General features: G+C 46.7%; 1 protein-coding gene across 1 annotated transcript in view; it reads right to left on the reverse strand.

Annotated features, from left to right (window-relative positions):
* The window catches only part of LOC121572246 (protein 4.1-like), a 111971-nt gene that overhangs the window by 22571 nt on the left and 62523 nt on the right, over positions 1 to 26877 (reverse strand). The window contains exon 17 of the mRNA XM_041884205.2: positions 14506 to 14685. Within this exon, the coding sequence (XP_041740139.2) occupies positions 14506 to 14685 (180 nt within the window). The remainder of the gene's footprint in view (positions 1 to 14505; positions 14686 to 26877) is intronic.

The raw sequence follows: 26877 nt of genomic DNA on the forward strand, positions 1-26877 counted from the left end.
GTTCATACTACATGACTATCCCCTGTTCATACTACATGACTATCCCCTGTTCATACTATGTGACTATCCCCTGTTCATACTATGTGACTATCCCCTGTTCATACTACGTGACTATCCCCTGTTCATACTATGTGACTATCCCCTTTTCATACTACGTGACTATCCCCTGTTCATACTACGTGACTATCCCCTGTTCATAGTATGTGACTATCCCCTGTTCATACTACGTGACTATCCCCTGTTCATACTACGTGACTATCTCCTGTTCATACTATCCCCTGTTCATACTACATGACTATCCCCTGTTCATACTACGTGACTATCCCCTGTTCATACTAAGTGACTATCCCCTGTTCATACTATGTGACTATCCCCTGTTCATACTATCCCCTGTTCATACTATGTGACTATCCCCTGTTCATACTATGTGACTATCCCTTGTTCATACTACGTGACTATCCCCTGTTCATACTACGTGACTATCCCCTGTTCATACTATGTGACTATCCCCTGTTCATACTACGTGACTATCCCCTGTTCATACTACGTGACTATCCCCTGTTCATACTATGTGACTATCCCCTGTTCATACTACATGACTATCCCCTGTTCATACTACATGACTATCCCCTGTTCATACTATGTGACTATCCCCTGTTCATACTACATGACTATCCCCTGTTCATACTATGTGACTATCCCCTGTTCATACTATGTGACTATCCCCTGTTCATACTACATGACTATCCCCTGTTCATACTACATGACTATCCCCTGTTCATACTATGTGACTATCCCCTGTTCATACTACATGACTATCCCCTGTTCATACTATGTGACTATCCCCTGTTCATACTACGTGACTATCCCCTGTTCATACTATGTGACTATCCCCTGTTCATACTACGTGACTATCCCCTGTTCATACTATGTGACTATCCCCTGTTCATACTACATGACTATCCCCTGTTCATACTACATGACTATCCCCTGTTCATACTATGTGACTATCCCCTGTTCATACTACATGACTATCCCCTGTTCATACTATGTGACTATCCCCTGTTCATACTATGTGACTATCCCCTGTTCATACTACATGACTATCCCCTGTTCATACTACGTGACTATCCCCTGTTCATACTATGTGACTATCCCCTGTTCATACTACATGACTATCCCCTGTTCATACTACGTGACTATCCCCTGTTCATACTATGTGACTATCCCCTGTTCATACTACATGACTATCCCCTGTTCATACTATGTGACTATCCCCTGTTCATACTATGTGACTATCCCCTGTTCATACTACGTGACTATCCCCTGTTCATACTATGTGACTATCCCCTGTTCATACTATGTGACTATCCCCTGTTCATACTACATGACTATCCCCTGTTCATACTACATGACTATCCCCTGTTCATACTATGTGACTATCCCCTGTTCATACTACATGACTATCCCCTGTTCATACTATGTGACTATCCCCTGTTCATACTATGTGACTATCCCCTGTTCATACTACATGACTATCCCCTGTTCATACTACATGACTATCCCCTGTTCATACTATGTGACTATCCCCTGTTCATACTACATGACTATCCCCTGTTCATACTATGTGACTATCCCCTGTTCATACTACGTGACTATCCCCTGTTCATACTATCCCCTGTTCATACTACATGACTATCCCCTGTTCATACTATGTGACTATCCCCTGTTCATACTATGTGACTATCCCCTGTTCATACTACATGACTATCCCCTGTTCATACTATGTGACTATCCCCTGTTCATACTATGTGACTATCCCCTGTTCATACTATGTGACTATCCCCTGTTCATACTATGTGACTATCCCCTGTTCATACTATGTGACTATCCCCTGTTCATACTATGTGACTATCCCCTGTTCATACTATGTGACTATCCCCTGTTCATACTACGTGACTATCCCCTGTTCATACTATGTGACTATCCCCTGTCGATCCATTCCCCTTGTGCTGTAGGTGTGGCTCTACCAAGGACTATCATCCCATCCCAGACTGTGTGTCTCAGAGAATCTACTTAAACTAAAAGTAGACAGGTTTTGCAGCTTAGGGGTTGGAGACAAGAGAAACTGTTGCAATCACTTATACTTATACAATCAAAAATACGTTTCATGTGAAAAATGATGATTCATGAAGTGTATTCAAACTAAACTTTTCTACCCCAGATTTATTCTAAATCTAAAAATAAAAAGGGGAAAAAAGAACTGCGAGCCAATGTTTTTTTTCCAAACAAAAGCGAACAATTAAGTTGAGGGAGAAAGATTGTCAAGAGAGAGAAAACTGTAATTGGCGTTGTTATAAAAGAGAGAGAGATCTCCCCGGAGGATGGGCTGCAGCACAGAGACAAACTGCGTCCCAAATGACACCCTATTCCCTATCTAGTGCACTACTTTTGACCAGGTCCCATAGGGCACCATTGGGTTCTGGTCAAAAGTAGTGCACTATATAGGGAATGTGGTGACATTTGGGACTCATCCATTTGGGACCTGACTACCCCCGGGGGTCGAGCTGTGTGCTTTTCATAATAAGAGCGCCCCTCTGGGACGATGGAGAGGGGGATCAAGCCCCCGGCAGGCCCCTGGCAACCTGACACGCCAATTATCCACACACTAGCGCTCAGTTATGCAGATTATGAAAATTCAGAGGGATCATAAATAACTTTCATTTTGCTTTTTAATCTTTAATCTCAAACTCTTTGCCAGGGAAGGAGGGAGGGAGGGAGGGAGGGAGGGAGGGAGGGAGGGAGGGAGGGAGGGAGAGAGGGAGGGAGAGAGGGAGGGATAAAGAAAGAGTGGCAGAGAAACAAACAGATAGAGAGAGAGAGAGAGAGAGAGAGAGAGAGAGAGAGAGAGAGAGAGAGAGAGAGAGAGAGAGAGAGAGAGAGAGAGAGAGAGAGAGAGAGAGAGAGAGAGAGAGAGAGAGAGAGAGAGAGAGAGAGAGAGAGAGAGAGACAGAGAAAGAGAGCGAGACAGAGAAAGAGAGAGAGGGAGAGCGAGAGCGAGAGAGGGAGAGAGAGACAGAGAAAGAGAAAGAGAGAGAGGGTGGTGTAGAGACAGAGAGCAAGAGCGCGCCCACAAGAGAAAAAAAAAGTATTTTGATTTAGTTCACATATTCAAGTCGGATATAATTTTGAGCTCATGAAAGGAGCAGATATGTGATGTGACAGCTATAGCAGAGTGCATGCTGGACTCTCTTCAAAGCAGGACAATCTTCTCACTGTGTAGTCCTTTTCAAAGTCAAGCTCTCCACATGACACAACTAATAACTAATTTCTAGGCCTAGTTCCCTTCCTGGAGCTAGAGACCTAATTAGCAGAGAGTGGATATCCCTAATTAGCAGAGAGTGGATATCCTTAATTAGCAGAGAGTGGATATCCCTAATTAGCAGAGAGTGGATATCCCTAATTAGCAGAGAGTGGATATCCCTAATTAGCAGAGAGTGGATATCCCTAATTAGCAGAGAGTGGATATCCCTAATTAGCAGAGAGTGGATATCCCTAATTAGTGATCAGACAACATAGAATCTAAAAACAGACTGACACCCATCAGACATTCAAAATGAATACATCCTTCACTTCTTAGCATACAGGAGACACCACAGAATGACATAGAACAACAGTAGTAATATATATACAGTATATATATACAGTAGTAATATATATACAGTAGTAATATACAGTAGTAATATATATACAGTAGTAATATACAGTAGTAATTTATATACAGTATATATATACAGTAGTAATATATATACAGTAGTAATATATATACAGTAGTAATATATATATGGTTTGTAAGCACCTCTAAATGACTTACAGATACAGTACAGATACCCAAAGTTAGCATGCCTAATTAGATGCATTTATTTTACAGTCGCCAAATGACTTTCACCTTTCATTACGGTTTAAATCCTCATAGACTCTGACTTCCATTACGAGATTAAGAAAAAATAAATAGTGAATTATAAAAAACATACTAGATCAATATAGTGACAATTGCTTTCCTATGGCCAGTTTCACAGTGAACATAATAAAAATGTCCATCTTTCCGGTGACCCAAGTTCTTATAATAATTGATCATGTGTTATAACATTCATACACACATTTACACACACAAAAACTAACTAATACAGGAACAGGAACTTATACAGGAACAGGAACTAATACAGGAACAGGAACTTATACAGGAACAGGAACTTATACAGGAACAGGAACTAATACAGGAACAGGAACTAATACACTAACACTAACTAATACAGGAACAGGAACTAATACAGGAACAGGAACTAATACAGGAACAGGAACTAATACAGGAACAGGAACTTATACAGGAACAGGAACTAATACAGGAACAGGAACTTATACAGGAACAGGAACTAATACAGGAACAGGAACTAATACACAAACAGGAACTAATACAGGAACAGGAACTAATACACAAACAGGAACTAATACAGGAACAGGAACTAATACACAAACAGGAACTAATACAGGAACAGGAACTAATACAGGAACAGGACATGTACTCACATGCACACAGTTATTGAATACACTTCCACCACCACTCCATTGGTAAACAATACTTTCCCAGAGTATTTCTAACGGCAACATACTGATCAGTACAACTGTGCTGTAAGGACAAGCCAGGATCAAGAAAGACCCTTGGAGAGTACACATCTCAAATAGCATTTAAATGGCTTTAGACTCCATCTATGAGTGGTGGTATTTCATACAGTATAAGAAGGCATTCCAAAAGTCTCTAAACTAGTCAAGCGTTGACACATACAGTATCTTCAATCCAAACATACTAGTTGGATGAATAATCAGCAAGTGGTTGATACATATCGTTGATACATATTATCTTAGTTTAAATCAGTCTGAAAAATAAAGCAAATTATTTTCTGGACAGAAGACACTTTCTCAATCTCTCTTTCTACCTCTCTCTCTCTTTCCATCTTTCTCTATTTATCTCTCTCTCTCTCTCTCTCTGGTAAGAGGGGCAGGCAGTGATTGTCAGGACACGCAGGTTTGATTTAAAGCAAGCAGGGGAGGAAGTGGCAGGCCACCATCAACAATAGTGGAACGCTTGGCAACCAGTGTTCCTTTTTCGTTTTGGTTACCGGTAGTGATGTCTGTCAGGTAAACAGGTACACCAAATGTACCATGTCTTCGTCCCAAATTACACCCTATTCCATATTTAGTGCACTACTTTTCAAAAGTGCACTACTTCTCGAACCTTCAGCTCCCTCCACAGATTTTCTATAGGATTAAGGTCTGGAGACTGGCTAGGCCACTCCAGGACCTTAATGTGCTTCTTCTTGAGCCACTCCTTTGTTGCCATGGCCGTGTGTTTTGGGTCATTTTCATGCTGGAATACCCATCCACGACCCATTTTCAATGCCCTGGCTGAGGGAAGGAGGTTCTCTCCCTTTGATGCGGTGAAGTTGTCCTGTCCCCTTAGCAGAAAAACACCCCCAAAGCATAATGTTTCCACCTCCATGTTTGACGGTGGGGATGGTGTTCTTGGGGTCATAGGCAGCATTCCTCCTCCTCCAAACACGGCGAGTTGAGTTGATGCCAAAGAGCTCGATTTTGGTCTCATCTGACCACAACACTTTCACCCAGTTATCCTCTGAATCATTCAGATGTTCATTGGCAAACTTCATACAGGCATGTATATATGCTTTCTTGAGCAGGGGGACCTTGCGGGCGCTGCAGGATTTCAGTCCTTCACGGCGTAGTGTGTTACCAATTGTTTTCTTGGTGACTATGGTCCCAGCTTTCTGATTGAGAGGGGGTCAAATACTTATTTCCCTCATTAAAATGCAAATCAATTTATAAAATGTTTGTCATGCGTTTTTCTGGATTTTTTTATTCTGTCTCTCACTGTTCAAATAAACCTACCATTCAAATTATAGACTGATCATTTCTTTGTCAGTGGGCAAACGTACAAAATCAGCAGGGGATCAAATACTTTTTTCCCTCACTGTATATCTTGAAAACTTGATTTCTGAAATGCAAAACAATTTGGGACTATATCAACAATGGACTAATGAAACAAATATATCTTAAACTTACACTTAAGATGTGGGAAGATTCTGTGGACAGAGGGATAAAATATACTGTAGTCAACAAGCTAAACACAAGCAGAGAAGCATCAGTGTGGCAGACAAGGTTTGTTAGTAACACTGGATGGCTTTCGTTTATAGAAGATCCTTGAAGTCAGGATATAAGTCTCTAGTAGGAAGATCACTAGAACAAATACAGCTCTCAACAGTTCCTGGAAAACAGTGCTGGCAAGGACAACAATGCCATAGTCCTCAATGCAACAAACTGGTAATTCACTCAGTGTAATGTTCAATAGGGGTTTGTGTCTGTCTGTGTTGGAGTCACATGAAGGAACAGAGAGGAGCAGAGAATAGAAGATGAAGGGGAGGCAACAGAGGGTAAAACTGGAGAATTCTGTCTCTGTCCTTAAACAAGGCTACTTGACTGGGTGGGTCAGTTCAGTAGAGGACTCTCTCTCTCATTCCACCGGACCGGCCAGTCACTGGGTGGTCCAGTTCAGTAGAGGGTGCCCTTTCTCTTTCCGCCCGGACCGGCCAGTCAGATAAACACCAGCCAACACAGGGTGAGAAACATGACCAGCAGTCCAGACAGGAGGGAGAAGGAGACGTGGGACGGTTGGAGCTGGAGCATGGCTGGGTACAGCTGGCAGGCTGAGGGCCCCCTGGCCCTGTCCTCCTCCTCAGGCATGTTGATAGAGACCCTCAGAGTGTGCCCCCGGCCCCGAGCCTCCTCCTCCTCCTCCTCCTCCTCCTCCTCCTCCTCAGAATCATCAGAAGTATAATCTTCTTCCTCCTCTTCCTGTAGATAGTGGTGTCTGAGAGGCGGTGGCCCCCCGGGGGCCGAGGAGGCCTGCTGTTGCTGTCTCAGTAATCTTACCTGGTATGCAAACAGAGGACGCTTCCCTCGCTGTGTTCAGCAATTGGAGACCAAGAAAGACAGAGAACAATGAACAGACATGTGGGGGAGTGGCCAACAGACAGGCAGGAAGTAGGGGCGGATGGGAAGGGACAGGGGGACCAGGGGAGGGAGGTGGAGGAGGAACAGGGGGAGGGAGGAAGAGGAGGAGGGGAAGGGATGGGACAGGGGGAGGGAGGAAGAGGAGGAGGGGAAGGGATGGGACAGGGGAGGGAGGAAGAGGAGGAGGGGAAGGGATGGGACAGGGGGAGGGAGGAAGAGGAGGAGGGGAAGGGATGGGACAGGGGGAGGGAGGAAGAGGAGGAGGGGAAGGGATGGGACAGGGGGAGGGAGGAAGAGGAGGAGGGGAAGGGATGGGACAGGGGGAGGGAGGAAGAGGAGGAGGGGAAGGGATGGGACAGGGGGGAGGGAGGAAGAGGAGGAGGGGAAGGGATGGGACAGGGGGAGGGAGGAAGAGGAGGAGGGGAAGGGATGGGACAGGGGGAGGGAGGAAGAGGAGGAGGGGAAGGGATGGGACAGGGGGAGGGAGGAAGAGGAGGAGGGGAAGGGATGGGACAGGGGGAGGGAGGAAGAGGAGGAGGGGAAGGGATGGGACGGGGGGGGAGGAAGAGGAGTAGGAGAGTGGTGGTATGTGATGTTGTAATGAAATGGTCTACTACTGAAGTGAGGGCAGGAAAAGCCGTCTTCAGTTTATTTAATAAAGTTCTCTCTGGAAGTTCTCTCTGCAGGTTCTCTCTGGAAGTTCTCTCTGAACTTTGACAGTAGTGAGCGGTAGGTCCCATCACTGAGCTTCAGCCTGACTCAGGCTCTCCTGCTCTGGGCAGTGAGGGTTAGGGTCCAGGGTGGTCTAATCAGGCCGGACCAACCTCAGTGCAGCGGTGGCAGCAGCAGTTCTGGGGCTGGAGAGGTTTTATGGAGCTCTGCTCCTCCACGGCTGGGGTTAGATTGGATAAAGGCCTTCTCTGGCAGGTAAAATGCAAGCTAGTGCAAACCGTTTGTTTGGCAGTGCAACGTCTTGGATCAGAACACCGTTAGGGGAGAACCACCATAGAAACTGGCTTGGTGCAGGTCGGCTAGACCACAGTGTGCCCTCCTCCTCACTGCATCTTATAGTCAGTCAGTCAATGAGCCGGCCTTAAAGAGATGAGCTTATCAAATGCATTGAGGTCTATTGAGACTTGGGAGGCTCACATTTGGGATTTGTTGGTAATGTGTTCATAAATATAAGACTGCTTGGCAACTCACCAGACTCGTGTATTATACACCTGTGTTTTAGAAAAACGTTAAAGATGATCATCTCCATTCATAGAAATTGTGCTGTAGGCCTTTCATATAAATATGCCAATACTCAATAGAAATTGAAAGTTAAGAAAAGTTTTTTTGGGGTAAAAGTTCAGAAATGTTCTGATGGAAGTGCTTAATATTCTGCAGGACTCTTCAGGTACACAGACAGGACATGATAAGGGTCTGAGGTAGGCAGGATACCCAGGTAGCTGGAGGCAGCTTCAAGTCTGGCAGTAAAACTGTCTTTTCAGCCCCATGGCAGCAGAGGGGCGAGGGGAGGGGAGCGGAGATGCTCGGTGACCCAAGGCCAGAACACCTCTCTGGGTCTCCGGATCCTCCTCAGGAGAAGTGGGTGGAGGTGGAGGAGGAGGTGGAGGAGGAAGAGGAGGAGGAGGAGGAGGAGGAGGAGGAAGAGGAGGAGGAGGAAGAGGAAGAGGAGGAAGAAGAAGAGGAGGAGGAAGAGGAAGATGAAGAGGAGGAGGAGGAGGAGGAGACTGAGAGATGACACATATGGGGGGGGGAGATCGAGGGAGGAGACAGAGAGAACATAAAACAACCAGTGAGGGAGAGATACAGGTCAGGGAGGAGGAGAGATTGTGAAATGAAGAGGATGATGGGGTCAGTTTTTTGTTGTTGTTGTTGGTTGTTTGCTAGTTTAGTTTTTTTGTTCTTCAGTCTCTTATCACTACGTCAGACACGATCATCATCACAGAGTCATGCAGCTTCACTACTATCGGGTCAAACCCAGCCATGCAATTTGATTGGCAGATCAAAGCAGGAAGACAAAGCTGGCAGCAGCCAATCATGGAACGGAGGCATTGGTGAGGGGGCGGGGTTTGGGAAAGGTTAGGGGGTATGGTTTGGAAGGGGGCACCTATAAAGGTAAGTCGCTGCGGGGGCAGTCCTGTGGGTGAAGATAGGCAGCTGATTCCACACAGCCTCCACACAGACTCCACTCAGCCTCCACTCAGCCTCCATACACACAGCCTCAGCACAGTCTCCACACAGCCCCCACACAGCCCCCACACAGCCTCCACACAGCCTCCATACACACAGCCCCCATACAGCCTCCACACAGACTCCACACAGCCTCCATACACACAGCCTCCACACAGCCTCCATACACACAGCCTCCATACACACAGCCCCCATACAGCCTCCATACAGCCTCCAAACACACAGCCTCCATACAGCCTCCATACAGCCTCCAAACACACAGCCTCCATACAGCCTCCACACAGCCTCCATACACACAGCCTCCACACAGCCCCCATACAGCCTCCATACACACAGCCTCAGCACAGTCTCCATACAGCCTCCACACAGCCTCCAAACACACAGCCTCCATACAGCCTCCATACAGCCTCCAAACACACAGCCTCCATACAGCCTCCACACAGCCTCCAAACACACAGCCCCATACAGCCTCAGCACAGCCTCCACACAGCCTCCATACAGCCTCCACACAGCCTCCAAACACACAGCCTCCATACAGCCTCCATACAGCCTCCAAACACACAGCCTCCATACAGCCTCCATACAGCCTCCAAACACACAGCCCCCATACAGCCTCAGCACAGCCTCCACACAGCTACCATACACAACATGGTCTGTTCTTTATTGTTAGCTGGTAAAGAAACGCCAGCTAGTGTTCTCTTACTGCAGCCCAGCTCAGACCAGCCCAACCCAGCCCAGCCCAACCCAACCCAGCCCAGCCCAACCCAGCCCAGCCCAACCCAGCCCAGCCCAACCCAGCCCAACCCAACCCAGCCCAGCTCAGCCCAGCCCAACCCAACCCAGCCCAACCCAACCCAGCCCAGCTCAGCCCAGCCCCTGTACGGCCAGTAAGGACTGAATTAGAGTACCTTTACCTCTGATACGCCACCAACTACTCTGTATGCAGGTGATAGGGAGGCCGTCCTCACCTGACACACACACACACACACACACACACACACACACACACACACACACACACACACACATGAATATACACAGAGAAAGAGACTCCAAGAGCATGTCCACTGTACACACTGAGATACACAGACACAGAGAAACTCTCTGAAACATTCTGTCTGCTGACTATGACCCTGTGCACGGTACATCCTTAGGGAATGAAAAATCCTCTATTTCTCTCTACCAAGTATGAGGAAATGAAAAAAATAATATTTTTCTTTCAAATTAACACAACACAGCACCCCTGTAATGAGGGTAATCTGACTGCCATTCTCTAGAAACTGGACATTGACTTGTCAAAAACTGAAACTGAGATGATTGCATCCTCTAGATTAGTGACGAGACATTGACTCGTGTCAAAAACAACAACTGAATAATGACATGAGAAAAGACCACAGGAAACCCTACTGAGACTAATGACTCTGTGCAATCCAAAGTAACACGCTGACCACACCGCTCGCGTCGCGTGCTCGAAACGTTGCTAAATAAATGTACACATACATGTGATTCAATCACTGCACCCACACTGCTCGTGCGCGTCAACGAGCGTCTGCGTAGCCAGGCGCTAAAATAGAGCTTGGTTCTATTTGTGACGCTTGACGCGCTGCAAGTCCCGCCTCTCCCATCTCCTCATTGGTTTTTAGGAGCATATACCCACGTGGGTGATTGAAAGATGAACTGAGGTCCACACTCCAGTCCAGTTGGTGATTGGGATTTTTCAGTAGACTATATTTAAATCTCTTCAGACTCAGTAGACTATAAGATAAACATAGGTAATCACAACATGACGAACACGGAGCCAGCGTTAAACATGGGAACATCTCTGTTGCCAGGCAAGAACTGAATTGGTTCCTCTCACTGGGGTAGTCATTGCCCTGCCTGGTGTCTGTGTGTGGGAAATAGGACTGTTTCTTCTTTTTTCATCTGACCTGTCTTCGGGTCGAATTCCTCGCTCCTCCCTAATCCACGGCTGTCCTGCCTTATCAGTGACTGAAACCAGACTGTTGCCCTTTGCCTCTCTCCTCAGGTATAGTCCTGGAACGGAGCCAGGGTCGAACAGTTCAGACTAAACATGGTTGATCACAGCATGAGGGGCGTTTACACTGGGTGATAAAGAGGGAGGAGGCTTGTATATGTTTGAGAGATTGATTATGGACCTGCCATGTTTTAAGCCATGTTTAAGTATCGATTGATAGGTTTGGGAATTAATTAGGGGGTCAGAACGGAGCTAGGAAAGGGCTCTGTTATTTTTGCATAACAGGGCTTGGGCCCACCACTATTGTTTCCAGACACGGAACTATATTGATTGTAATAAAGTCTATCTTAATTCTAGAAAAACTCTGAAAGTACTTTGTGTTTGACTGAGGACAAAGACAATTTTCTACAACATTGGTGGTGGTAATGCACCTTAAAGTTGGTTGCCAACCACCATCTAAAGTCCAAAGAAGAAGAAGCCCGAAGGAGGAGAGATTACTAGAAACTAACTCGGTTTACCTTTTTATCTGTGGATTAATTGTCGGAGTAGAGAACCTTGTGCATTTCAGGTAAAATAACAACCCAATGTTTATATCCCAGGACAAATTAGCTAGCAACAGCAAGCTAGCTAGCTAAATTTCCATAAATGTTTAATGCTTTTCGCGCGTGCGGTCTGGTCAGCATGTAACAACTAGAAAACAACAAAGCAAGAAAACTTGCTCAAAGAAAGTCAAAACACATCTTCAATTGAAAATGAAAGCACATAAACAGAACATTCCTATCGGTAAAATTGTGCCAGCAAATACAAAAAGCCAGTCAAAAGTACAATTTTTTCCCCCAAACATCCTGTTGTTGTCAGGGCTGCTATGGCTGTCTCTGTCTCTCTGAGTACCATGGGCTGCTATGGCTGTCTCTGTCTCTCTGAGTACCATGGGCTGCTATGGCTGTCTCTGTCACTCTGAGTACCATGTGCTGCTATGGCTGTCTCTGTCTCTCTGAGTACCATGGGCTGCTATGGCTGTCTCTGTCTCTCTGAGTACCATGTGCTGCTATGGCTGTCTCTGTCTCTCTGAGTACCATGGGCTGCTATGGCTGTCTCTGTCTCTCTGAGTACCATGGGCTGCTATGGCTGTCTCTGTCTCTCTGAGTACCATGTGCTGCTATGGCTGTCTCTGTCTCTCTGAGTACCATGGGCTGCTATGGCTGTCTCTGTCTCTCTGAGTACCATGAGCTGCTATGGCTGTCTCTGTCTCTCTGAGTACCATGGGCTGCTATGGCTGTCTCTGTCTCTCTGAGTACCATGTGCTGCTATGGCTGTCTCTGTCTCTCTGAGTACCATGGGCTGCTATGGCTGTCTCTGTCTCTCTGAGTACCATGTGCTGCTATGGCTGTCTCTGTCTCTCTGAGTACCATGGGCTGCTATGGCTGTCTCTGTCTCTCTGAGTACCATGTGCTGCTATGGCTGTCTCTGTCTCTCTGAGTACCATGGGCTGCTATGGCTGTCTCTGTCTCTCTGAGTACCATGTGCTGCTATGGCTGTCTCTGTCTCTCTGAGTACCATGGGCTGCTATGGCTGTCTCTGTCTCTCTGAGTACCATGGGCTGCTATGGCTGTCTCTGTCTCTCTGAGTACCATGTGCTGCTATGGCTGTCTCTGTCTCTCTGAGTACCATGTGCTGCTATGGCTGTCTCTGTCTCTGAGTACCATGGGCTGCTATGGCTGTCTCTGTCTCTCTGAGTAACATGGGCTGCTATGGCTGTCTCTGTCTCTCTGAGTACCATGGGCTGCTATGGCTGTCTGTCTCTCTGAGTACCATGGGCTGCTATGGCTGTCTCTGTCTCTCTGAGTACCATGGGCTGCTATGGCTGTCTCTGTCTCTCTGAGTACCATGTGCTACTATGGCTGTCTCTGTCTCTCTGAGTACCATGGGCTGCTATGGCTGTCTCTGTCTCTCTAAGTACCATGTGCTGCTATGGCTGTCTCTGTCTCTCTGAGTACCATGGGCTGCTATGGCTGTCTCTGTCTCTCTGAGTACCATGGGCTGCTATGGCTGTCTCTGTCTCTCTGAGTACCATGTGCTGCTATGGCTGTCTCTGTCTCTCTGAGTACCATGGGCTGCTATGGCTGTCTCTGTCTCTCTGAGTACCATGTGCTGCTATGGCTGTCTCTGTCTCTCTGAGTACCATGGGCTGCTATGGCTGTCTCTGTCTCTCTGAGTACCATGAGCTGCTATGGCTGTCTCTGTCTCTCTGAGTAACATGGGCTGCTATGGCTGTCTCTGTCTCTCTGAGTACCATGTGCTGCTATGGCTGTCTCTGTCTCTCTGAGTACCATGGGCTGCTATGGCTGTCTCTGTCTCTCTGAGTACCATGTGCTGATATGGCTGTCTCTGTCTCTCTGAGTACCATGGGCTGCTATGGCTGTCTCTGTCTCTCTGAGTACCATGTGCTGCTATGGCTGTCTCTGTCTCTCTGAGTACCATGTGCTGCTATGGCTGTCTCTGTCTCTGAGTACCATGGGCTGCTATGGCTGTCTCTGTCTCTCTGAGTAACATGGGCTGCTATGGCTGTCTCTGTCTCTCTGAGTACCATGGGCTGCTATGGCTGTCTGTTTCTCTGAGTACCATGGGCTGCTATGGCTGTCTCTGTCTCTCTGAGTACCATGTGCTGCTATGGCTGTCTCTGTCTCTCTGAGTACCATGGGCTGCTATGGCTGTCTCTGTCTCTCTGAGTACCATGGGCTGCTATGGCTGTCTCTGTCTCTCTGAGTACCATGGGCTGCTATGGCTGTCTCTGTCTCTCTGAGTACCATGGGCTGCTATGGCTGTCTCTGTCTCTCTGAGTACCATGGGCTGCTATGGCTGTCTCTGTCTCTCTGAGTACCATGGGCTGCTATGGCTGTCTCTGTCTCTCTGAGTACCATGGGCTGCTATGGCTGTCTCTGTCTCTCTGAGTACCATGGGCTGCTATGGCTGTCTCTGTCTCTCTGAGTACCATGGGCTGCTATGGCTGTCTCTGTCTCCCTGAGTACCATGGGCTGCTATGGCTGTCTCTGTCTCTCTGTTCTGTACCAAGACTGGTTGTTCTGTTGACTCCATATAAATATAATAATCTCTAGAAGGGGCTTAGAGCCTCTAACCCTGGCAATTTGACTGGTAAACTCATTGGCACACTCGCCAGTTCACCCATTATGGCATCATTGACTTGAATGGGGAGGCCCGTTCTATTCGTTCTGTTGGTGTTGACTCACCCCGTCAGTGCCTGGCTGCAGCTGTCCGTTGATGCTGGCCGTGCGGAAGGGTGAGTGTGTGGACAGGCGCTTGTCCCACTCACTCTGCTGCGGCTCCGGAACAGACTCCATGAAGCTTCTCTTCAGCTCACTGATACTGGTGTGGTGACGCATGATCTCTGTCTGGGTCTTATCCAGGTCCTGGGAGGAGGGAGAGGAGTGTGGAGAGACAGAGAGGGGGGGAAGGAGAGTAGGAGGGGTGGAGAGAGGGTGGAGGGACAGGGGAGGGAGGGCGAGACAGAGGGGGATGGGGTGAGAAAGAAAGAGAGAGAGAGAGGGGGAGGTGGAGGGGGAGGGGGTGGCGGGGAGAGGGGAGAGGGAGAGAAAGAGAGAGCAAAGGGGGGGACCAAAGGGAAATAGAACGATTGGGAGAGCGGGGAAGATAAAGAGAGAGAGGGGGCAGAGGAGAAGTGCATGATAGATAAAGAGAGAGAGGGGGCAGAGGAGAAGTGCATGATAGATAAAGAGAGAGGGGGGGGGGATAGTTTAAGGGTAAGGAAGAAAGAGATAGCAAGGAAGGGCAAAAGGGTGAAGCCCTCAGATTGGGAGGGGGTAGGGAGAAAGTATGTCATTATTTGGGGTAGTGACTGGTAATGACACACTTACAAGTTTAGCAGAGTGCAACATGATTGATGATTTGCTTATCATATCAAACAAAATGCAGTTGGAAGTTGGAACAGGCCTTGTCCCTCACAAAGAGGACAACCAACATGACATGAACAGACTCTAACAGGCCTTAGTCCATCCAGACCACATGATGTTCTATAGACAAACAACAGACTGTCCTGTGTTCTCTCCACTCTGTTCCTTCCTCTGCAGATAGAACTTTAGACGATCCATCTCCGTCAAGTATCCGTGCCGATCCATATTCATGGTGCAGAAGGTGATTTTGAGTAATTGTCCATTACCAATCTATCACATGTTGGGATCGTGATCAGAGAGATAAAATACAACACCTATTAGACTAGAGTCTCCTGGCTAATAACTATTCATAAACCACGTCTGTTCTGAACAGAATCTGCATCCCCTAGGAGTTTTAATTTGATAATTATTTTGTTGCTGAGAACTTTCCTGCACAGCAGGAAATTAAAACGTGTAGTGTATTCGAGGTTTAAAAAGCCGTCTAAAGTTTGTCATTTCCACGTAAAAAATGTCGGACCTGGTTTTGATCAACCCCTACAAATAATATCCATTAAATATAATTCACGTAATATAATTCACATATCCTATTGCTGAAGGATTATTTTCCTGCTGTAGCAAACGGGCTCAAATTAAGATCCTACATCTGTATATAGAGCACTGCTTTAGACCAGGGCCCATAGGGAGCCCCATAGGGCTCTGGTCAAAAGAAGTGCACTGTATAGGGAATATGGTGCCATTTGGGACGGAGCCAGAGAGTAGAGAGGAGCTCTGAGAGGTAAACCATGGGGATAACATTGTCTTGCTTCACTACAGAGCACCGGTGTGGCTCCCTGCCAGTGAATGCTGGTGAAATGGTCCCATGGTACCTGAAGCCTAAAATGTTTTATCTGTCTGACAAAATCTGGTCTATATAAATGTAAGCTGTTGGTTTTGGCAGCTAGTGCTGCAGAGATCTGAGCCCAGGTTGGTCCCCCAATGTGTTTTTTTGCTTTGTTTTTACTTTGACCCCTTTTCTCCCCAATTTCGTGATATCCAATTGGTAGTTACAGTCTTGTCTCAGCGCTGCAACTCCCCTACGGACTCGCGAGAGGCGAAGGTCGAGAGTCATGCATCCTCCGAAACACGACCCTGCCAAGCCGCACTGCTTCTTGACACACTGCTCACTTAACCCGCACCAATGTGTCAGAGGAAACACAGTCCGACTGACGACCGAAGTCAGCTTGCAGGCGCCCGGCCCGCCACAAGGAGTCACTAGAGCACGATGAGACAAGGAAATCCCGTCCGGCCAAACCCTCCCCTAACCCAGACGACGCTGGGTCAATTGTGCGCTGCATGCCTCAAACCCAACCCCCCTATGCTCCAACAGAGCCCCACCCCAATACCTGACTTAAAGCAGGTGTGATGTCACGAGAGGCTGTGTCCTGGAGGGACGTTACATCCCCCTGAGGTGGCTGCAAACCCAGACAGCTATGGCTCCATCTGCTGGTATGGTCGGGAACTCCACCCCTCTATGGCCAATCTTCCCACGCAGCTGAAACAAATGAGGAGCTGATGAGCTGAAGGTTTGGGAAGGGAAGAGACACACTGAGGGAGTGTGTGGGGGGTGAAGAGACACAGTCTCCAAGCTGGGCTCTCTGGAGGACAAGAGTGCTGCACGTCCACTTCCATGAGGAATATAAGGATTTGGAGATACTTACCTTTGGGAAATACTCACCTTTGGATATATGCACCTGTGGAAATACGTGTGGGACATTTGGAAGGACGTTTTGCTGGGTTGGCCACTAGCTGCAACGGGGAATACAGTAAGACTGGGGAAAAGTTATTTGAGCGAGGGAGAGTTATGATTTTGGATGTGGAAGAGACATCCCTGAACTGTTAACCCTTAAAGAGCCACCAGAGAACAGAATTGTGTTATACTTTCGTTAGTTTCCCAAGACCTTTAATAAAATCCTTGTTTTGGTTGAACCTGGTCTCCTGGCACTACTTGAGCAATCCCGCTGAAAGCTGTGTAGCCTCTCGTGACATCACAGATGGTGGAGAATACAGGCACGCTCAAGCGTTAATAGTGCATGTCAGAGGAGGATATCGAAGGTTTGATCACCCAGTTTTCCAAGTTGGCCGTAGGCTCCCCGCCCGACTGAAATGGAGGACATATTGAAAGCCCTTGTTGCTGGCCAGCAAGCCCAGATGCAAGCAAACGTGGCTCTCTTGGAGGAGCAAAAGAAAGCCAACCTTCTGAAGGCAGAGGAATTGCAGTTGCAGAGACAGAGGGTGGTCCAAAATACCCGCCCAATAAAGGCAAGTGACTTTATATCTAAGATGGGAGCTACCGATGACATTGAGGCATACCTGCATGCATTTGAGGCCACGGCCACTAGGGAAGCCTGGCCCAAGCAACAGTGGGTTGGTCTGTTAGCCCCCTTTCTAACCGGGGAATCGCTGAATGCTGTCCGGGACCTGGGCCCTGACCAGGTTACTGACTATGATGCCCTGAAGTCTGAGATCCTCAGCAGATATGGACTCACAAAGTTTGGTATGGCCCAGCGCTTTCACAGTTGGACCTTCCAACCAGACCAACCTCCTCGGGCGCAGATGCATGAACTTGTCCGAATCGCAAGGAAATGGCTGGATCCGCAGAGGAATACAGCAGCGGCGGTGGTGGAGGCCGTTGTGGTGGATCGTTACCTACGCGCCCTGCCTTATGAGGCAAAACGGTTCATCAGTCAACAGGCCTTGACCACGGCTGATCTGACCGTGGAAGCTGTGGAAAAGTACCAGGCCACAGCGGAGATGCTGAATGCTTCCCGAAAAGACCCCAGGAGGGCGGCCCCACCACAAATGGGAAGAACCCGTCCAAAGGACCCCCAAGGTCTCGAACCCAGCCACGTCAGGACTTATCCCGGCTCCAGGGGGAGCCAGAAACCAGGCGGGTCCAAGAAGAGTACACCAGGAGGGGGAAACTTCGACAGTGTTACCGGTGTGGGGGAGATGGGACATATCTCCTGGCAGTGTGGGGAAACCAGCCGATGAACCTATGCCCACGGCGGAGTCCTCCAGCTCAGCACCCACACACCGTTTGCCTCGCTCTTGGGAGTCGTAGATGGCGGCCCAGATCGACCCCCCACCTGCCCGGTAACTGTGAATCACCATGATGTGGAGGCCTTACTGGATTCTGGTAGCCGGGCCACCCTGGTGCGTAAGGATTTGGTGGGCCCAACGTGTCTGACCCCGGGGAAAGTCCTCCCAGTTTCCTGTGTCCATGGGGACACCAGAGAATACCCCATTACTGAACTTACAATGACCAGCACACGGGGAACCATACACACGGCGGCGGGGTGGTTGATTCCCTCCCCGTCCCTGTCCTAATTGGACGAGACTGCCCAGCCTTTTACCCACTCTGGAGAGAGTCTCAGGAGAGGATAACCCGAGTACCTCGGAAACGGAGAGGCAAGACTCATCCTGGGAAGGCTCCGGTGCAATCCTCCGAATTACTCACTCCCGCCCGGGCTCTGATAGGGATGGCAGGTGCCCAGACCGACACAGAGACGGAGCTACAGAATCTGGACAAAGAACTGTCTGGTCTGAAGGGGACCGCTGAGAGGTATCGTTTGTTAAAGCAACAGTTAGACATGAAGACAGAAGAGTTAGATATCCTCCAGGCTAAACTCCAACAGAGCTCCTTCCTAAGCAACAGGAGGAGCTGGAGAGGCTGCGCAGGACCATCGAGGAGTGTGAGGAGACCCTGCGCAGTAGTAAGGAGGTCCAGAAGAAGGCAGAGGAGAAGTACAAGGTGTTGGAGAACAAGATGAAGAATGCGGAGGCAGAGAGAGAGAAGGAACTGAAAGCTGCTCAACAGAAGCTAAACTCTGCTAAAACCAAGGCTGATGCGTTCAGTAAGAAACTCAGGGAGAGACAACAGGAGGCTGAGTCCCTGGTCCTAGAGTTGGAGGAGTTGAAGAGAGAGCAGTCTGGCAAGCACCACGGCAATGCGGACGCCCTCTCCCGGCGTGATGCCTTCTTCGCTGCCTTTACCCCGACGAGGACGTCGGTCCCGAGGAGGGGGATGTGTGATGTCACGAGAGGCTGTGTCCTGGAGGGGACGTTACATCCCCCTGAGGTGGCTGCAAACCCAGACAGCTATGGCTCCATCTGCTGGTATGGTCGGGAACTCCACCCCTCTATGGCCAATCTTCCCACGCAGCTGAAACAAATGAGGAGCTGATGAGCTGAAGGTTTGGGAAGGGGAAGAGACACACTGAGGGAGTGTGTGGGGGGTGAAGAGACACAGTCTCCAAGCTGGGCTCTCTGGAGGACAAGAGTGCTGCACGTCCACTTCCATGAGGAATATAAGGATTTGGAGATACTTACCTTTGGGAAATACTCACCTTTGGATATATGCACCTGTGGAAATACGTGTGGGACATTTGGAAGGACGTTTTGCTGGGTTGGCCACTAGCTGCAACGGGAATACAGTAAGACTGGGGAAAAGTTATTTGAGCGAGGGAGAGTTATGATTTTGGATGTGGAAGAGACATCCCTGAACTGTTAACCCTTAAAGAGCCACCAGAGAACAGAATTGTGTTATACTTTCGTTAGTTTCCCAAGACCTTTAATAAAATCCTTGTTTTGGTTGAACCTGGTCTCCTGGCACTACTTGAGCAATCCCGCTGAAAGCTGTGTAGCCTCTCGTGACATCACACAGGTATGATATAAAATGAGTAATATAATCAAATAGTAAAATATATATATATATATATATATATATATATATACAGTGAGGAAAAAAAGTATTTGAACCCCTGCTGATTTTGTGCGTTTGCCCACTGACAAAGACATGATCAGTCTATAATTTTAATGGTAGGTTTATTTGAACAGTGAGAGACAGAATAACAACAAAAAAATCCAGAAAAACGCATGTCAAAAATGTTATCAATTGATTTGCATTTTAATGAGGGAAATAAGTATTTGACCCCTCTGCAAAACATGACTTAGTACTTGGTGGCAAAACCCTTGTTGGCAATCACATAGGTCAGATGTTTCTTGTAGTTGGCCACCAGGTTTGCACACATCTCAGGAGGGATTTTGTCCCACTCCTCTTTGCAGATCTTCTCCAAGTCATTAAGGTTTCGAGCCTGACGTTTGGCAACTCGAACCTTCAGCTCCCTCCACAGATTTTCTATGGGATTAAGGTCTGGAGACTGGCTAGGCCACTCCAGGACCTTAATGTGCTTCTTCTTGAGCCACTCCTTTGTTGCCTTGGCCGTGTGTTTTGGGTTAATGTCATGCTGGAATACCCATCCACAACCCATTTTCAATAACCTGGCTGAGGGAAGGAGGTTCTCACCCAAGATTTGACAGTACATGGCCCCGTCCATCGTCCCTTTGATGCGGTGAAGTTGTCCTGTCCCCTTGGCAGAAAAACACCCCCAAAGCATAATGTTTCCACCTCCATGTTTGACGGTGGGGATGGTGTTCTTGGGGTCATAGGCAGCATTCCTCCTCCTTCAAACATGGCGAGTTGAGTTGATGCCAAAGTGCTCGATTTTGGTCTCATCTGACCACAACACTTTCACCCAGTTCTCCTCTGAATCATTCAGATGTTGATTGACAAACTTCAGACGGGCCTGTATATGTGCTTTCTTGAGCAGGGGGACCTTGCGGGCGCTGCAGGATTTCAGTCCTTCACGGCGTAGTGTGTTACCAATTGTTTTCTTGGTGACTATGGTCCCAGCTGCCTTGAGATCATTGACAAGATCCTCCCGTGTAGTTCTGGGCTGATTCCTCACCGTTCTCATGATCATTGCAATTCCATGAGGTGAGATCTTGCATGGAGCCCCAGGCTGAGGGAGATTGACAGTTATTTTGTGTTTCTTCCATTTGTGAATAATCGCACCAACTGTTGTCACCTTCTCACCAAGCTGCTTGGCAATGGTCTTGTAGCCCATTCCAGCCTTGTGTAGGTCTACAATCTTGTCCCTGACATCCTTGGAGAGCTCTTTGGTCTTGGCCATGGTGGAGAGTTTGGAATCTGATTGATTGATTGCTTCTGTGGACAGGTGTCTTTTATACAGGTAACAAGCTGAGATTAGGAGCACTCCCTTTAAGAGTGTGCTCCTAATCTCAGCTCATTACCTGTATAAAAGACACCTGGGAGCCAGAAATCTTTCTGATTGAGAGGGGGTCAAATACTTATTTCCCTCATTAAAATGCAAATCAATTTAAAACATTTTTTACATGCGTTTTTCAGGATTTTTGTTGTTGTTATTCTGTCTCTCACTGTTAAAAAAAACCTACCATTAAATTATAGACTGATCACTTCTTTGTCAGTGGGCAAACGTACAAAATCAGCAGGGGATCAAACACTTTTTTCCCTCACTGTATATATATATATATATTATAAAACAAAAAGTCAACACAATCTCTTCCACAGAGAACTGTTCTTCCAATTCCAGCGGACTCCGAAGTGTATAATTGTGAGTAAAAGTTATGATAGCATGAATTTATCTCTAAATAATCAATTCATTTGTGTCACACCCTGGCTCTGGGACTCTATATGTTGAGCCAGGGTGTGTTCATTCTATGTGTTGTATTTCTTTGTTGGGAGTTCTAGTTTGTTTATTTCTATGTTGGCCTGAGTGACTCCCAATCAGAGGCAACGAGTGTCAGCTGTGGCTGGTTGTCTCTGATTGGGAGACATATTTAAACTGTCGGTTTTCCCTTAGTGTTTGTGGGATCTTGTTCCAGTTGGTTGTGTTTAGACTTAGGACGTCACGGTATCGTTTGTTGTGTTGTTATTCGTGTGTGCACTTTAATTAAATAAAGTATGTTCGCTCAACACGCTGCGCCTTGGTCTACTCGATACGACGATCGTGACAATTTGTTAGCTCGTCAGTTATCTCAGGGATGGTTTGATTGGTTCTCTGATGCAGCTGGTGTGCTAGCATGTTCCCTTTACTTCTCTCCATGTTCATCATTTTAGTATAGAGATTTACTAATTAGATTTTCAGCTTGTCGAGTTGAAAGAAGATCAAACTCTGTCTGAATTGTCAAATGTTGTTGTAGTAAATCTGCGGATGAAGACTGTGAATATGCTATATCCATATCCAAAATCCAAGATTTTATTTGTAAGTTCCCCTAGGCGTTGAATATTGCATTTCCTTAATCTTGCGCCGTACGAAATAATTTGGTCCCTTAGATAAGCCTTCATTGTTTCCCATACTGTCGTAGGAGACATTCCAGGGGCTTGAATTAGCTCAATTTGAGATGGTATAAAAGCAACTTTTGGTAGCAGTAGTGCGTTAAGCCGCCAAGGGCGATAATTAGGCTGTGTATTTGGTATAAGTAGTTTCATAGTAAGGGGAGAATGATCCGAAATGACTATAGCTTGGTAATCACACTCCGTGATAAGTGGCAGAAATCTATTGTCTAGGAAAAAGTAGTCTATACGTGAGGTCTTATGAACTGGCGAGAAAAAATAATACTCCCTAGCTGTGGGATTGCGGAAACGCAACGCATCAGATATGCCATACAGTGGGGGAAAAAAGTATTTAGTCAGCCACCAATTGTGCAAGTTCTCCCACTTAAAAAGATGAGAGAGGCCTGTAATTTTCATCATATGTACACGTCAACTATGACAGACAAAATTAGGAAAAATAATCCAGAAATTGACATTGTAGGATTTTTTATGAATTTATTTGCATATTATGGTGGAAAATAAGTATTTGGTCAATAACAAAAGTTTCTCAATACTTTGTTATATACCCTTTGTTGGCAATGACACAGGTCAAACGTTTTCTGTAAGTCTTCACAAGGTTTTCACACACTGTTGCTGGTATTTTGGCCCATTCCTCCATGCAGATCTCCTCTAGAGCAGTGATGTTTTGGGGCTGTCGCTGGGCAACACAGACTTTCAACTCCCTCCAAAGATTTTCTATGGGGTTGAGATCTGGAGACTGGCTAGAGCCACTCCAGGACCTTGAAATGCTTCTTACGAAGCCACTCCTTCGTTGCCCGGGCGGTGTGTTTGGGATCATTGTCATGCTGAAAGACCCAGCCATGTTTCATCTTCAATGCCCTTGCTGATGGAAGGAGGTTTTCACTCAAAATCTCATGATACATGGCCCCATTCATTCTTTCCTTTACACGGATCAGTCGTCCTGGTCCCTTTGCAGAAAAACAGCCCCAAAGCATGATGTTTCCACCCCCATGCTTCACAGTAGGTATGGTGTTCTTTGGATGCAACTCAGCATTCTTTGTCCTCCAAACACGACAAGTTGAGTTTTTACCAAAAAGTTATATTTTGGTTCCATCTGACCATATGACATTCTCCCAATCCTCTTCTGGATCATCCAAATGCACTCTAGCAAATTTCAGACGGGCCTGGACATGTACTGGCTTAAGCAGGGGGACACGTCTGGCACTGCAGGATTTGAGTCCCTGGCGGCGTAGTGTGTTACTGATGGTAGGCTTTGTTACTTTGGTTACTTTGGTCCCAACTTTGGTCCCAGTCTACAGGTCATTCACTAGGTCCCCCGTGTGGTTCTGGGATTTTTGCTCACCGTTCTTGTGATCATTTTGACCCCATGGGGTGAGATCTTGCGCGGAGCCCCAGATCGAGGGAGATTATCAGTGGTCTTGTATGTCTTCCATTTCCTAATAATTGCTCCCACAGTTGATTTCTTCAAACCAAGCTGCTTACCTATTGCAGATTCAGTCTTCCCAGCCTGGTGCAGGTCTACAATTTTGTTTCTGGTGTCCTTTGACAGCTCTTTGGTCTTGGCCATAGTGGAGTTTGGAGTGTGACTGTTTGAGGTTGTGGACAGGTGTCTTTTATACTGATAACAAGTTCAAACAGGTGCCAGTAATACAGGTAACGAGTGGAGGACAGAGGAGCCTCTTAAAGAAGAAGTTACAGGTCTGTGAGAGCCAGAAATCTTGCATGTTTGTAGGTGACCAAATACTTATTTTCCAACATAATTTGCAAATAAATTAATGAAAAATCCTACAATGTGATTTTCTGGAGAAAAAAATGCTCAATTTGTCTGTCATAGTTGACGTGTACCTATGATGAAAATTACAGGCCTCTCTCATCTTTTTAAGTGGGAGAACTTGCACAATTGGTGGCTGACTAAATACTTTTTTTCCCCACTGTATGTCTTAAGAAATAGCTGAATTGCGAATACTGTCTTTGATGAAGAGGATACCCTAGGAGAGCTGGTGATTTAAATGAGAAAGAACCCTTTTACGTTTCACTGGGTGATTTAAAGATTTAGCATTCCAGCCAGCTGTCCCTCTCATGATATTATGCCTAGCCATGTAAAGTCAGGTGGGAAAATGATAGATGCCAGATTACAATAACAACTGAACCATTAAACATTTTTCCAAAAAGAGCAAATAAAAAACCCAAAAGTTAAAAAAAAACAAAAAAAAACATAAACAAACAATACTCTGAAGTCTGGTATGAAAGTCCACCCTGGTCACCTAACAGAACAAGGTAACCGCTAATCCTTGTAGTGGGGAACACTAAACCTAACGAGTAGAGAGCACTGCTGAAATAGGGAAGGACTTAAAACAAGTTGCGCATATCAAATAAATAAGAAATACTTAATTTACAAACCAAAACGAGGCTGTTTTAAAATATATATATTTTTTAATAAATCACATCTTACAGCAATACCAGGCAGCAGCAATGTCTTTAAAGAAATGACATAGCCTAATAATAGAAATGAGCAGCTTCATGATAATGAAATAAAACGTTAAAACAAAAGGAGAACTGACTCACCAGAACTAAAGGCACTAAAGTTACCTAATAATAACAACATCAACTTATGCAAACGCTATAGAGTATCCAAAACAGAGAGACTGAGTCTGCAGTGCTAGACACATTCGTCCATTACCCTAGCGATTAGTGCTTTTTGAGGTCAGTTCGGTTTCAGTTTGATTATAAAAAAATAACGGTTTTCGATTTCAAAGATTTTTTTTAGACATTAAATGCACTCTGCATTATGTGGGTTGAAATCTGTAACAACACAGAATAAAACAATTAATAAAAGTCCCATGATGGTAGTGACTGTCCAAAATTATTTTGATAGCAAGCCCTGATCCCAATGACTCGACTGCCCCCACATAAAGAAAAAGAGAACTGCTCTTTTTCAGGGACTCACAAGACTAATTAGAATTTACCGATGCAGCAGGAAAATCCTCTGCGAAAAAAGAGTGATCAAGTTAAGATCCAACTTCTGTATATAATGTATTATAAACTGGGTGGTTCGAGCCCTGAATGCTGATTGGCTGACAGCCGTGGTATATCAGACCGTATACCACGGGTATGACAAAACATTTATTTGTACTGCTCTAATTACGTTGGTAACCCGTTTACAATAGCAATAAGTCTCCTTGGGGGTTTGTGGTATATGGCCAATATACCACGGCTAAGGGCTGTATCCAGGCACTCCTCGTTGCGTTGTGCGTAAGAACAGCCCTTAGTCATGGTACATTGGCCATATACCACAGCCCCTTGGGCTGTATTGTTTAATTATATACACATTGATCATCTGTGCCAAATGGAGAGAGAGACAGATTTACCCTTTGACCCTAGGTGACCATGTGACCATTTCACTGGTGGTAGTATGGTATGCTGGTGTGCAGGAGGGGTGAGTGTGAGTAAGAGTCCTCTTATGCACACAACATGGGAGTTCACACACACACACACACACACACATACACAGAAGATGCACGCATCTACACACACACACAATCACAGAAGATGCACGTACACACACACACACACACACACACACACAGGCTCTCCCAGCAATGTGCCTGAGGATACTTAGTCCTGAGCAGTTATTCAGCAGTAGTCCAGCCGACAGTTATTATTGTGATGATAATCATGAATCAAAGACATGGCAACGTCCCAACTGGCAGTTCTCTATAGCAGTGATGTTCAACTCTGACCCTACGAGGTCCGGAGCCTGCTGCTTTTCTGTTCAACTCTGACCCTACGAGGACCGGAGCCTGCTGCTTTTCTGTTCAACTCTGACCCTACGAGGACCGGAGCCTGCTGCTTTTCTGTTCAACTCTGACCCTACGAGGACCGGAGCCTGCTGCTTTTCTGTTCAACTCTGACCCTACGAGGACCGGAGCCTGCTGCTTTTCTGTTCAACTCTGACCCTACGAGGTCCGGAGCCTGCTGCTTTTCTGTTAAACTCTGACCCTACGAGGTCCGGAGCCTGCTGCTTTTCTGTTCAACTCTGACCCTACGAGGTCCGGAGCCTGCTGCTTTTCTGTTCAACTCTGACCCTACGAGGTCCGGAGCCTGCTGCTTTTCTGTTCAACTCTGACCCTACGAGGTCCAGAGCCTGCTGCTTTTCTGTTCAACTCTGACCCTACGAGGTCCGGAGCCTGCTGCTTTTCTGTTCTACCTGTTTAATTACACCACCTGGTGTCACAGGTCTAATTCAGTCTCTGATTAGAGGGGAACGACAAAACAATGAAATGGAACTGGCGTCAATGTCCAGATTTGAGTTTGAAGGCTCTATATAGTGCACTACTTTTGACCACAGCCTTATGGGCCCTGATCAAAAGTAGTGCACTATTGTAGGGAATAGGGTGCCATTTGGGACACAGCCAAGGTCAAAGGTCAACAGAGATAAGGGTTGGAGAGAGTCACATGGTTATAGTTAGATACAA

The sequence above is a fragment of the Coregonus clupeaformis genome, chromosome 8 (assembly GCF_020615455.1).
Source record: "Coregonus clupeaformis isolate EN_2021a chromosome 8, ASM2061545v1, whole genome shotgun sequence".
Taxonomy (NCBI): Eukaryota; Metazoa; Chordata; class Actinopteri; order Salmoniformes; family Salmonidae; genus Coregonus; species Coregonus clupeaformis.